Source organism: Eleutherodactylus coqui, chromosome 9 (assembly GCF_035609145.1).
Source record: "Eleutherodactylus coqui strain aEleCoq1 chromosome 9, aEleCoq1.hap1, whole genome shotgun sequence".
In the NCBI taxonomy this organism is placed as follows: Eukaryota; Metazoa; Chordata; class Amphibia; order Anura; family Eleutherodactylidae; genus Eleutherodactylus; species Eleutherodactylus coqui.
This window is the reverse complement of record NC_089845.1, coordinates 75,623,686-75,637,879: the sequence shown is the minus strand read 5'-3', so window position 1 is coordinate 75,637,879 and position 14,194 is coordinate 75,623,686. Positions and strand designations below refer to the sequence as shown.

The following is a 14,194-nucleotide window of genomic DNA, read 5'->3' as shown; positions in this document are numbered from 1 at the left end:
TTCCCGTTACAGAGCCTTCTGCAATAAACCTGTGAACATACCATTAGGATGCAGTCTGGAGTTCTGAGAAGGGTTTCATACCTGTAGTGATCAGAAGTGAACACTGGGAGTCCAGGATTCTTTCACAAAGCGATTCAGAGGAAAATCCTGCAAACTAAGAGAATGGAAATCAAGCGCATGCTGGTCAGCTAATAGGCATGAAATGAGCAAACGTTTCTATATAACATGACATCTGTTCACACAGCTTAAAGGGGTTGTCCCGCGAAAGCAAGTGGGTCTATACACTTCTGTATGGCCATATTAATGCACTTTGTAATATACATCGTGCATTAATTATGAGCCATACAGAAGTTATTCACTTACCTGCTCCGTTGCTAGCGTCCCCGTCTCCATGGTGCCGTCTAATTTCAGCGTCTAATCTCCCGATTAGACGCGCTTGCGCAGTCCGGTCTTCTCCCTTCTGAATGGGGCCGCTCGTGCTGGAGAGCTGCTCCTCGTAGCTCCGCCCCGTCACGTGTGCTGATTCCAGCCAATCAGGAGGCTGGAATCGGCAATGGAACGCACAGAGCCCACGGTGCACCATGGGAGAAGACCTGCGGTCCACCGTGGGTGAAGATCCCGGCGGCCATCTTCGCAAGGTAAGTAAGAAGTCACCGGAGCGCGGGGATTCGGGTAAGTACTATGCGGTTTTTTTTTTAAACCCCTGCATCGGGTTTGTCTCGCGCCGAACGGGGGGGCTATTGAAAAAAAAAAAAAACTGTTTAGGCGTGGGACAACCCCTTTAACTGGTGAAGGATATGTGGAAAACCTCAAATATTCTATTCTAGTTACCCGGATGTCAGTTTAAATTTAGTTTTTTTTTCTGTCTAAAGCTAAAAATGGAACTCTGCTGGCTGCTACCATAGAGAAGTGCATTGTAGGATTAATTGTGGCACATTTACATAGACCGTAAAACATTGGTCTTAGTAAAGGCTGCGTGAAATGCATTAAGAGGCACATGCGTAGTAGCATTGCATTACAGCACTGAGGTTGTATGGAGCCATGATGCAGGCCAGTACATGAGATAAGAATCTCTGTCCGCAGAATTCCCTCTCTTCCAAGTCCATCGTCATTGTTCTAGTGCCACGGAGAAGCTACCCACCATAAAGTCAGGATAACGGATGACGCACATTTCCTTGTAGGTGGATGTTCTGTGTCACAACAACCATTTGACATTCTTCCAGAAACCCAGGAAATAACTCCGAGGAGTGCTCTGATGTAGACTAACCAGAAGAGTGCATGTAAAATGGTGACAAGGCTTCTCCACGCGGTATGAAGGTCTAGTAACATTTTGAAGCCCGAGGTCAGAACTTCTCAAAAAAGATACCTACCACTATAGAGTGAACGGCGCCAATCCTTGCACACGCCAACATGGAATATACTAGCTCTGGAATCATCGGCAAGTAGATGGCAACCCGGTCTCCTTTCTTCACTCCTTTGAAATAATAAATAGTAGACATTAAGAATAGCGATATTACACAACATACTTTTACAGCACTGCATTAGCTACAGCTTAGAGGTTCATTGTGTGCCGGACTCTTCCCATCCCGTCATGCAACAGGTCCGTGTTGTATTGTGCACATGTCACTATGTATTACTACTCAGGACATGAATATGCTTTCTCTCTGTGGACCAGCTAACAATGCAGCAAGCAGCAGGTCTCATCCAACATGCTAAAGTGTATCAAAGCACAATGCCTTAGGTGGCTTTCACATCTGCGGCGGGAAGGATGGGGGGGGGGGGGGTAAGGTTTGGTTTTCCTGCTCCGTTAAGGAACCAGGAAAGGGGAATACCCTGGCCAAAAGGAGCCGTCTTTTGCTGGAACCGATTAGCACCGGACAGACCCCATTGGCTATAATGGGATCCATCGGGTTTCCGCTCAGCTTCCCAGCAGATGTTTTGTTTCCTCAAGATTTTAAGCAAAGCAAAAACATTAGTGACCTCTGGTTTCTCCTAGTGAATTGTATCTCAAAGTTATACAACCTGAATCACCGACATTCCGTGTAAAAAAAAAATTAAAAAAATTGCAGTTTTTTTTTTTTCCTATATCTGTCAGCTGTAAAACATGGACAGCTACATTGGTTTATCACAACCTACCTGAAAGCATATCTTAAACTTGCCAATCTATGGGCATTTCCCACGGTTGATGTTCTTCCTGTGTCAGGCTGGGCAAAAAAGTGCATCAGACTAAACTATTATGCCTGTTAAAAAAAAAAGTAAGTGAACCCTATAAGGATGCCATGGTGTGAAAAAAATCCTTCCTTCGATATTACACAGGCGTATTTGTGTGCAGAGAATAGAACCCATCGATTTCAGTTCACATTTCCGTATTCTGCGTACGTACTTCATAATGCGGTCATAAAAAAACTAAGCATGCTCTACCTTTTTGCAGACCAAAGGTTCCCATAGAAGTCAACGGGGGTTCGCAAAAGCACACACAATACAAAGCGAGATGCGTAATGCGCTGCGTAATTCCATTGGAAAAAGAAAACATCTGGAACTCAGACTAAATTGGCCATTTCCAGCAGCACGGCTTCTTCGTAAATGAACATGCCCTGCGGCCGGGAAAGTACAGTAAGATATGCTGATATGCGTGCAAAAAAACCTTGTTCAGTGTGCAAAAATGTTGCACTGAGGGGCGCGCAAATGTGCAAACGCTAGTGTAAAGGAGTCCTCAATGGTGTATTGCACGTCTTGTATATATTTTCGCTCTTCACACTTACTAGCCAGCAGTTTATCAACTTGCATTGGCCGTGTCGTAGTTGAATAGCAGATGCGCTGTATATACTGCATTATATATATATACTTTTAGATATCAGTTTGCGGTAAATATATTTGATATGAAGAATGTTATGCTCCAAAAATCTACAAAAATCAACCCACACGAGAATCTGATCAAACACCTTCCTGCGACATTACTCTATCCAACATATAGGGGTGTGCAGTGCATGCTCTACTGAATGTACAGGAGGCTCTTCTCATTGCCTCATTATATGCATACGTCTCACTTAAGACTCATTAGCGGTAGTGACACAGCTTGTATACTCTTTATAGAGATTTATAGTCTCATAATGAATGATTATTAAGTTTACTTATTCTGATTCCACCCTACATGAATCTAGATGCCGCTTTCTGGCGAGCTTTATGATATCTTGGTATTATTGTGACTCATTTCTGACATATTATTTGGTCATCTGGGAGGTGCAGCGCTGTGTTAAGGCCCATTTAGACAACGATTATCGCTCAAAATTCGCCCAAAAGCCATCTTATCCCGTCGCTCATCGTTGTCTTGCAGCGTGCTGAAAGACAACGATGAGCCTTATCAGGGATTTACAGCGAGATACAGCTGATACTATTGTTTCAGCTGTATCCTGCTCCCTAATAACAGGCTGGGTATGAAGAACAGAGCGGTCCAGCTGTGTTCTCCATAGCCGCCATGGAGCGCTCGACTGTATAACAGCCGGGCGCTCAGAGCAGGGGGAACAGTTGGATGCAGAAGACAAGCGGGGACACCTCGCTTGTCTTCTGCATCCTCCGCTCCAAGCGCAAGGTGATCGCTTAGTGATCATCTTGCGCTGTAAATGACACGATTATCGCTCAAGAGTCACTTGAGCGCCATCTTTTGAGCGATTATCGTTGTGTCTAAATGGGCCTTAAGTCTGGGTCCGAGGGGATCCGTTTATCCCCATTATCATATTTACTTATTTGTATGCACACTATATTTGTTCATAAAGCTGCTCGTTTTTATACTTTCGCGTGGATTTTGTTTTTGTGTATGATGGTATATGAGAGGGTCCCTAAAAACAAACAGGAAGCTTCTTCTAGTGGGCGGCACATTATTAGTACACATTGTCCGGATGAATCAGCCATGTTGATACCAAAAAACACCAACACTGGAGCCGAACACAATCTTCTCCAACCACATTGGCTGTCGTACCGCCTCAGAAGGGTTCCGCAGGCATTCACCTAACAGAAGCCTGTACTAGTAATGTCCTGCCACCAGAAGATGATTCCGGTTTCTTTTGGGTACCACCTTAAATACCCATGTGTGATTTGAGGGAGTTTTTGTAGATTATTTGCAATGTTCCCAATATAAGAGCTTGACATTTTCACATGCATACAGTATATAGCAGCACTATTCCCATGTCTAACATGGCAGGGTTTTCCTATTGTATGTCCTTTCTGTACTTTTTGTAATAAGGGCTGTGACTCTAGCAGTGCCATATACCATACATACAATGCGTAAGTTTACGTAGTATATGGTGCTAATATTCTCACAGTAGAGACCTCTGTATTATATGTGACTAATCTCCCTTTCTTGTACATTTGTCCTACGCTGATCATACACCGTATACCCACGATATAAGTAACACCTGCCCTCTTATGGTTGGAGCTTCCCTTTATGGGCACATAACCCTGGAGTGCAGCATAAAATAAAGTGCGCAGCTTTTCTACCCGATCGGATAAATCCACATTTCAGTTGCATTGTGCTGACGGGAGGGCAAGAACTTGGCACAAGCAGCATGAATCAAACTTTCCCCATCAGCTGCTCGGAACATGTCAGTACCTCCATCTAATTTACAGCAACTGCAAAAAGCTATCCTGTCCGCACGGGCCAATATTCTTACATTATATGGATTCAAGTTACCTTGGACATCTTAGGTCGTCATACCAACTAGCTCGAATAGTGGTATTTAGCATGTGGAAAATGATGGCGAAGGCAATTTGTATCTACAGACTGTCAATATGGCAACATTGAGCAAGGCAAGGTGTTGTGTTCACACCATATCGTAAATATAGACTTTAACCCTTTCCAATCCACTGTCTGATGTCTTTCTACATTCTGATTGAAGCTTGTACAGCTCCAATGTCAGAAAACATCCGACAGGGTATTCTTACCAGCTATTGCCAGCCACTCCGCTGTCGGAGCCTCTTTGGCGTGCACACACTGGCTTTAGCCAATAGATGGCACCGTTGTACAACAGCAAAAAGAGAAAGCCTTTTAGGAAACCCTGAATCCAAAGTTGGATTGGAAAGGGTTTAAGCGGTATTCCCTTGTTAATTAAGGGTCCCCACTGCCGCCGTGAGTGCGGTGGCCGAGGTAACAGAAACAGCCAAGTTCAGCTGAGCTTCAGTCATTGACATCTCCATACAAATAAAGATTTAAAAAAGTGAATATTTTTCATGTCAAATAACCTTGTTTAAGCCAAAATGCGAAATTATAATTTCCAGTCATCTTCTGGCTACTGTGGAATTTTATTGGCAAAATAGTACACCGCTCACACACAATCTGTGTGAAGGCTGCTCTCACATCTGCAGCGGGGTTCCATTTGGGGAGCAGGAAAGGGAAATCCCCTTTGGGCCCCTTATGACAGAACCGAACAGCGCAGAACGAACCCAGCTGACTAATGGGATCCGGTATTGTGTTGGATCTACAACAGAACCGCGGAACTGAGGTTACAGCGTGTATGTGAACCTGGCCTAACATTCTCCTCAGGTACAATCTGTATTTGTGTAAGGAGTCATACCGGAGGTTTAGGATTTGGAAAAATACTAGCGCAGGAAAACTTTTGTTCATGTGCAATATAAGTTATGGGGCAGATAACCATTTACATAGCACATTATACACAGGGTTATTATAATATTATTTTCCTGACCTGAAACCTTCCTAGCTCCCGTTTAATGACACTCAGATACATACATTTGATATCAATGGGAAACAAATAGAGATGAGCGAGCGTACTCGGATAAGCACTACTCGCTCGAGTAATTTGCTTTATCCGAGTATCGCTGTGCTCGGGTCTAAAGATTCGGGTGCCGCTGCGGCTGACAGGTGAGTCGCAGCGGGGAGCAGGGGAGAGCGGGCAGGAGAGAGGGAGAGAAAGATCTTACCTCCGTTCCTCCCCGCTCTCCCCTGCAGCTCCCCGCTCCGTGCCGGCACCCGAATCTTCAGGGACGAGCACAGCGATACTCGGATAAAGCAAATTACTCGAGCGAGTAGTGCTTATCCGAGTACGCTCGCTCATCTCTAGAAACAAACTCAAAAAGTTTTGTTGCACAACATCAAAAATGTTTTCCACATCAGCGCTGACCAATGTGAGCCCCTTTGTTACTCGACACACATGGAGCCTGTAGTCAAGTTTCTACCATACACGTTGTAATGTATCCCGACTGACTGATGCAACGGCTTCTGTGATGCCACAAATCATGCATGGTGGGTGGTAAGGTGGGCATCTAGACTAACACTTCCCCAGGAGGGGGTAAAAAAAAAAAAAAATACACAAGACATAAGGTCCAGGAAAGATGGAGGCCATCCTTTGGTAGTCGCCTACTGAGCTGACTTCTGACTTCATTGTGATAACTGAGGAGAGGTGGGGTGCCACATCTGTTGGAAGAGAAGTCCTGGGAATTCCTCTTCCAGCCGCGGCAGAAGCCATATCTGTAGCGTCCAGGTACGAGATCACCAGGATTGTTTCCTCATGGAAAATGAAGGGGCCGTACACTTTCCTACAGGTTATAGCACAAAACACATTCACCTTGGGGCAGTTACACATATGCTCCATGCAGACGTGAGGGTTTCCACCCGCAGATCCTGACATGACATTTCTTAACTGCGCCCAAAAGGTGGAAGGCGGCTTCATCACCATCGGTTTCCATCACAGTTTACATACTTTCACAAAAGGAACGTCACCTTGCTTTGTCGTCCGGTTTGCAGTCGGTAGGGATAACATCGCAAACGTTTGCGCAGAATCTTCCACACGGTCAACTGTGGTACGCCCAATTCTCTGACAGTGGATTTCTGTGGTCTTTGTATGAGACGTGCACGGACGCTCTCCGCTGTTTCCACGCTTACTGGTGGACGGCCGGGTGACTTTCACAACCTTTTTCCTTAAAACCGAAGCACCACTTACGAGTTGTGCGTCCGCTGGGTGGATCTTTACTAAACTTTGTTCGAAAAGGACATTGCAAACTAATAAGAGACTGGTAGACGTGAAATGCTCTTCTGTCTACCTTGGCAGCCATATTGTCTCATATTCCCATAGTGATCACTACGGCAGAATGGAAAACTTTATGGGCTAAATTTTGCAAAACTGTCTAATAGAAAGACCAGTGTTACTGTTAGATTTACTAGATGGAAAATGTTCGGGTTTATGTTCCCATTGATAACATCTCTGTATCGGAGTGTCATTAAACGGGGAGTTATGAGGGATTCAAATCAGGAAGTTCATTTGTAATAAACCTGCATATTTACAGCAACAATATGTGTCTAAATAGTTTACAACAGTTAAAGTTAATTATTCTTTGCATCTGCAGAGTAATCACATTAATTACCTAAACTCTTCAGGACATTTGCCAACTTGCAGACCTGTTTCAGCAACTCCGCATAGGAAATCACCGAAGAGTCAGAGGGGGAATTGCCTTCCCTGAAATACAAGAGAAAAAGGAATATAGGTCAGTTTTATTTCTCATAGCTCTATAAGAACATCTGACCGTAGCTGCCCTATTCTTCATGTGGAGTGGTATGCCATTCACATTTCTCTGACTGTAGGGGGCAGCATTCTGGCAGTCCGTCTTAGCACCATCTCATTTCCAGTTTAAGGAAGGTGCATATGGGGCACCTCTGTCTACAGAATAGGTAGAAGCAGTCCTGCTATTATACCCTGCAGTAATTGGGGACTGCAGTCAAACATGACCCAACTGGCCAGCCAAGACATCCTTGATACATTACAGTTGATAAGTATTACTACCCAGCATCTCATCATGAAGGTCCACCTCTAGTCAATACAGAGGCTGTCAGTATATATAACGGGGTAATAACAGACTGCGTGTATTACATATACAGTAATAGGGCCCCGTCACACTACGGGGCATTGTCCACAGGACAGATTTTGCCACTTTTTAACTGCAGAATGTGTTCTTACGATTTTCCGCAGATTTTAATTGTGGAATTACATCTCCTGCAGGTTAGAAATCCACAACAATTCCATAAGACGGCCTTAATTCTGCCGCAAAAAGCTTCTCGGTAGCAAAAATGAATCTTGCGGTTTTGAAATAAAGACGTGAATTTTAACAGGTGCGGAATTCAAGCCTCATAGGGATAACATTGTGATGCAGAAATGTCCACGTGGACTACTTCCACCCCATGTGAAAGCAACCATAGAGGTAAGACTGTAGACTGGCACCGCAGCAGTTAAAGGGACGCAGATCCTGATGCAGTGTTGTGTACACAAGTCTTGCCCTGCCTTAGAGACGTGGAACCAGCTGATGAGGGAAAATATGTAGGAACACAAAGCAAGCAAATAAAGACATTCACCCTCACTGTAAGTATATAGACTACATAAACTTCCACTACAGAGCAGGCTAATTACTTTAGGAAGCAGGTGATTATACTCACACATTATAATATATATTACACACACTCATATACATACAAAGTCAGTATGGTCTCCCCCTTCTTTCTTCACACACTTTGGGGCAGACACACAAACAGCGGCGGGTCCCCTACGCAAGACCAATAATTTGGGTTCCCTTGCTCTTGAATAGCACAGCAGTTCTTTTTTTTGCAGTCTATTAGGACCCTCGTACACAGAACATTTATTGTTAAAAAATTAAAATAAAAAAAAGATTAAAAAAAAGGTTTATTTCTCCGTGTAAATGCATCCATAGGCTGGGCTCACACGGCTGTAAATAACTGCGCACCGCATCCTCATGTCCAGCGCGCAAGCACTCAGCAAGTACGCAGTGCCAGGCATAATTGCTGCATGGCACCAATCCCCATACACTGTATAATACACACCAAAATAGGACATGCCTTTTTTTTTTGCGTGAGTAATACACACAAAAAAGAAAGTTATAATAATCACAGGCAGGGGCGTAACTAAAGGCTCAGGGGCCCTGATGCAAAACGTGAGCTGGGGCCCCTCCTCTATCTGTATCTGTACCCGTACCCATACTTAAACCATGCTGCACATGGAGACATAACTTGGAGCTCCTGGGCCCCAATGCAAAACCTGTAACAGGGCCCCCAACTATAATGCTTTACTCATAGTACTGGGTTCCCTATATGGAGAAGAGAGGCCTTATGGGTCCCCTAAGGCTCCTGGGCCCGGGTGCAACCGCATCCCCTGCACCCTCTATAGTTACGCCCCTGATCACAGGTGTCTGTGGCCCAATAGAAATCATTGGGCTATTGACATCGCATATCACGCACAACACACAATGGCAATACCCCGTGTGAGACCGGTCTCAGATAGCCGAAAGTCCCTCCTGTCAGCAGGATGCCAACCAGACTTAGAAGTGTTGAGTGGCATCTTTAAACTTGTTTTCAGAGTGGACCAGGCGTGACGACACCAAATACACGGGTGAATTATTTATGATCCTCATTTTTTGTAAAATGCAACAGTACACTCAAATACATTGTTACGTCGGGAACAGGGAATATCCATTATGTGGCATTTGCTAGTAAGTCTATGCTAAACCGAGCTGCAGGTATAAAAGGCGTATAATAAATAACTGAGATAATTTTAGAACAAGGCCAACTTGTTATCTCAGCATGTAAATAGCCGTAAACCTCAGCAGCGCGGAGCTCTTCCCTTTTTATATAGGACAATGACGATAACTACGCGGTTTAATAACTGGAGGAGTTCCGCCTAGTTCTCACAAGCCCTGATGCAATATGCCATGCATTTTATGACATACTTTCCTCTGTAGTAGAGGTGCTCTTCGGCTGCTCCTTGTTAGAACCACAGTTGCTGATTTGATATAATGCTGTACACAGTAACATTTCTGCCAAGCACTAATCCCAGATAACGAGGCTTAACCGCGCAGCCTTAATTCATGTTCATACTAAAATAGATTCAAAAGGTTCTGCACATTTCACAATAAGACTCAACAGAAGCATAAAACTCCATGAAGACCCAAATACGAGTAAAACTTACAAGTGCAAATACAAAAAGTTAACTACTTTAAATCAAGGAGTTTTCGATTAGAAGTTAACTTTTTTAATTTATAGCCAAAAATCGGTTAAAACCAGAAAATAAACTGCTACTTACACTCCTCAGCCCCAGCGATCGACCACTGCAGTCCCGCAATTCACCCAGGCTCTGTCAGTATCACCAATCTGAACTCCTGGCATTATGGAGCCCATAATGTGAACGCTAATGCCAGAAGAACAAGAAGTGACACTTATGCTGTCAGAGACCAGGTGAATCGCTGGACTGCAGCGATAGATCGCCGAAGCTCAAGAAGACAAGTATCTGTTTTATTGTTTTAAGTGATTTGGTTGTAAATTTTAAAAGTAAATTTCTTTGGACAACCCCTTTAATCACTCATACATATAACGAATTGTATTAGGGTGCTCAAAATTCACTTCGTACAAAAGTCCTCAAGTAACAAGTGCTGGGGCGGCGACACTGAGGTGCAGTCAACGCCTATTGGGAGAGTCTCCTAATGATCTTGGAGCCAGCTTGCTCACGTCTTCTAGAAGGAAAAGATAATTGGCCACCTGAAACCTCCAAGATTGAGAACCCTATTTTTAAGTGAAACCTCTGTCTCGTCCTGTAAAGGATAGACCTATTCTCCTTCTTGGAGTGTTATGTGGAACAGGTTGACAAGCAGAAATATTGGAGTCGACTCTCATACAAAGTGGTGTCCTGTCAGAGGAATCAGCAAATGTACACATCACGCCCATAAGTTTAAACCCAGACTCCCACACCTTACAGTGCATCAGATGACAAAAGAATGGTGATCAAAGGTAGCAGTTTCAGCATCATCCCATGAAAGGTTGACAATATGCAAGTCCTCTGTAGAGGTGATCTTTTGCCTTCCAAGCCTATGCGTCTCATTTTTGGTTTCCATGAGATAGCAATTCCGGCCAGTCTTGTCTTGGTTGATATATATGGTTGCTTTCCATGTTTCCGATGCATATAGTGCAGTTGGGATCATGGTCATCTTTAGAAGTCGTATCTTCATTTGCAATGGGAGTGAGGCAGTAACCATGTAGATGTTGGAAAGTCACTCAAGCCTTCCCGATAGGACACTAGACATCATGTTTGGTAGCCCATCATTAGCGATAGTACTGCCCAAGTAGACAAACTGATCGACCTCTTGCAACCACTGTTAGTTGGCCGCGATTGAAGCATTTGTGGATGTGGCATATCCAACTCACAATCTGGGTCTTCCCACAACTAATCCAGAAACAACCATCGCTGCTTCTTGTTCCAGAGCAGATATGGTTTGGTTGGAGCTTGGAGACTGATGGTGTATGGAAAGTTATATCATCTGCAAAGTCCAAGTCAGTAAACCATTGTAGTGGGTTACAGCCTACAACACCAACTATATTTGGCCCAAATGCTCGTTTCATGACATGGTCTGCCTGGAATGTCGACAGGATACAGCCTTGTCGGACACCAGTGTTGATGTTGAAGTAATCCGTAGCTCCTGGATTGGTCTGAATGCAGCAGCTACAGTTGGAGTACGATGCACAAAAAGGTTAATGGACTGGACGGGTATACCATAGGGTTTTTTTGATCTTCCATGGGGCGTCTCGGTCTGAATATAAATTTAGTGACTGGAATCAACTGTGCTACAAAGTGACTAAAGGTTCTATACAATTTTTATTAACCTAGAGCAACCTAATGAAACAGTAGACAATTGCCCCATGTTCACATTAACATGTAAAGGGTTTTTTAATTAAACCTTAATAAAATGTATAGAACCCCCTTTTAAAGTGATAGGCCTGCAAATCATTTACGTATATGAGGAAAACAGGATATATTGTGGTATAGCATTGTGTTAGTGACATCTGCCCAGTGGAATGTCTAGTTTCTATAACACACACACATAATAAAAAGGGGACTTTAGAGAAGATTCAGCCTATTCTATAAAACGAATTATGGGCTTGTTGACATCCGCATCTGAGGTCACGGTCGCAGTTTCATTTGCAGATTTCTGTTAACCCTTTCCAATCCACTGTCTGACGACTTCCAACATTCTGTTTGGGTAGGGTATTCTTACAGTATATTACTAGCCGCTCTGTTGTATGGGGTCTCTCCAGCATGTCCCACACTGCAGTACTGGCTCTAGCCAGCAGATGGCACCATTGCAAAATGGTAGAAAGAGAAAGCCCCCTAGGAAACCCGGAATCCAAAATTAGATTGCAAAGGTTAAGCAACAGGATGAAATAGCATTGCATGCATCGCCATCCCATCCAGAAAAACACCAGAGGACATAAAAGAAGCCGGACGACTTCCATTGACTTTAATGGGATCAATTTGGCGTTGTTCAATTTCGTCATAAGAAAAAAATCATTCCAGGAATTCTGTTTTTCTGGCGTGTATAATGCAGCAGGAAAACAGAATCCTTGAGTGGCGATATGATATTATTTTTAGGGTGTATTCACATGTTGCTGATTTTCTGCAGATTTTGTCATGATTTTAGTACAGATTTCACCCTTTCAAATAAACTCAAGTTGAAGAGGTGATATGTGCTGCAAATCTGCATCAGAATATGTAACCAAACCTGCAGCTAATCAGCAACGTGTGAACACACCCTGTGATTCAGTGCTTATTAGTTATGTGGATGCAGGTGCTGCTATTCTGCATCCCAGCATTTTAGTGATTGTATCCCCTCCTTCACTTCATTAGGAGCCCTGCCTGCAATACCACACTGGGCCACAGGACAATGTATGGAGCCATCTGCTTCCTGCTGTGCACAAGGCAACACTTGCCTCCAATCCCATCAAGCAGCTATTAATGACCTAACTTGTGGATATGCATCCGCTTATCAGTTATAAGAAAACATGTTCAAGAATGGTTAATCCATGAAGAATACATTTAGGTAAGCTGATCACTCTTCTCAACTCCCAGCTGCTTGTAGGCAAATCAGTCTGTAGGCCATAAGGATGCATATAAACTGCAGAAGTAACCCACATTCACAAGGCTGTTCAAAAGAAATAAAAAAGGGTTGTAAAAGTATAAACCGGATAACATCCAGCAGATGCGGCAACAGCAAGCCATCTGAACAATGCATCATTGCGAAATTAGACATACTGTATTCATGTGAAATTTCCCAGTTAGTATCCCCTCTGTCACCGTCCTTGCCGCTATACAGGTCCTTGTCATCTATCAGTAATGTCCTTTAAGTCATTCAATATCTACTGTGTGTACCAGTAGGAGCTAAGAATATCCCTGGCCGATGACAGACGGGCTCCGCTCCTTTGTAATGAGGACAGAATGTAGCCATCTTTATTCAACAACAAGCTACAAGGTTGTCTGGACCAAAACGGAGATCATCAAGATCTGGGTCATCTCCAACAGCTGCGGGGCTCGGGCTGCACGTCTTTTCTACTCCTCCAGTTCCATCATATGTGTTCAAGCTCTGCAGCACAGGGGTGAACAAATGTCACTCGTGTCACAGAGCTGGAGTTGGCAGATCCGTGTCGGCGTGGGCTTCTAAGAAGGTTTGGAAGAAAGTGATGATCTATTCATTTACAGCCAGCTTTAAGGAGTCTGGTGCTTTGTCATTTGACCCAAAGACAGTCGGCCTACATACTGAGGACAAGTAAATGTTCTTACTGTACACGTATAACCCCCTTGCCGAACATATAATGTAAATGTACATCATGTGGTTGTAAAGGGTGTATGGAGCGGGCTCAGGAGCCGAGTCCACTCAATGCCCAGCAACTATCAGATGGTTTTTGATGACTTCTAGCAGCCGGTAATTGCCACAATGAACAGAGTTAGCCCCGATCGCAGTAGTCAACGAAAGGTGGGGGTGGGGGAGATGGACCCTTCTCACATTCCATCAGCACCCTCCGATTGGGGAGTTTTTCCTTACAATATATGGTACCATTACAAAATACAAGTAGTCGTGCAAAAAAACCCAAACCCTCATACAGCTAGTTTAATGTAAAAAAAAAAAGTTATGGCTCTGGGAAAGTGGGGAATAAAAATAAAATAATAAATTATATTATACATAGCTTTGTGTGGCGCAGAGTGTTAAGGCAGCAGAAATGCAGTCCTAAGCTCTCGCTCACGACCTGAAGGTTGCAAGTTCAATCCCCACAGGGTTCAGGTAGCCGGTTCAAGGCTGACTCAGCCTTCTATACTTCCGAGGTCGGTAAAATGAATACCCAAAGATATATATATATAATAAA

General features: G+C 43.8%; 1 protein-coding gene across 1 annotated transcript in view; it reads right to left on the bottom strand.

Annotated features, from left to right (window-relative positions):
• LOC136579188 (acetyl-coenzyme A synthetase, cytoplasmic-like) overlaps positions 1-14,194 on the bottom strand; it is a 48,051-nt gene that overhangs the window by 23,818 nt on the left and 10,039 nt on the right. The window contains exons 3-5 of the mRNA XM_066579557.1: positions 7,372-7,463; positions 1,371-1,474; positions 82-154 (exon numbers count right to left, since the gene is read on the bottom strand). Coding sequence (XP_066435654.1) covers positions 82-154; positions 1,371-1,474; positions 7,372-7,463 — 269 coding nt within the window. The remainder of the gene's footprint in view (positions 1-81; positions 155-1,370; positions 1,475-7,371; positions 7,464-14,194) is intronic.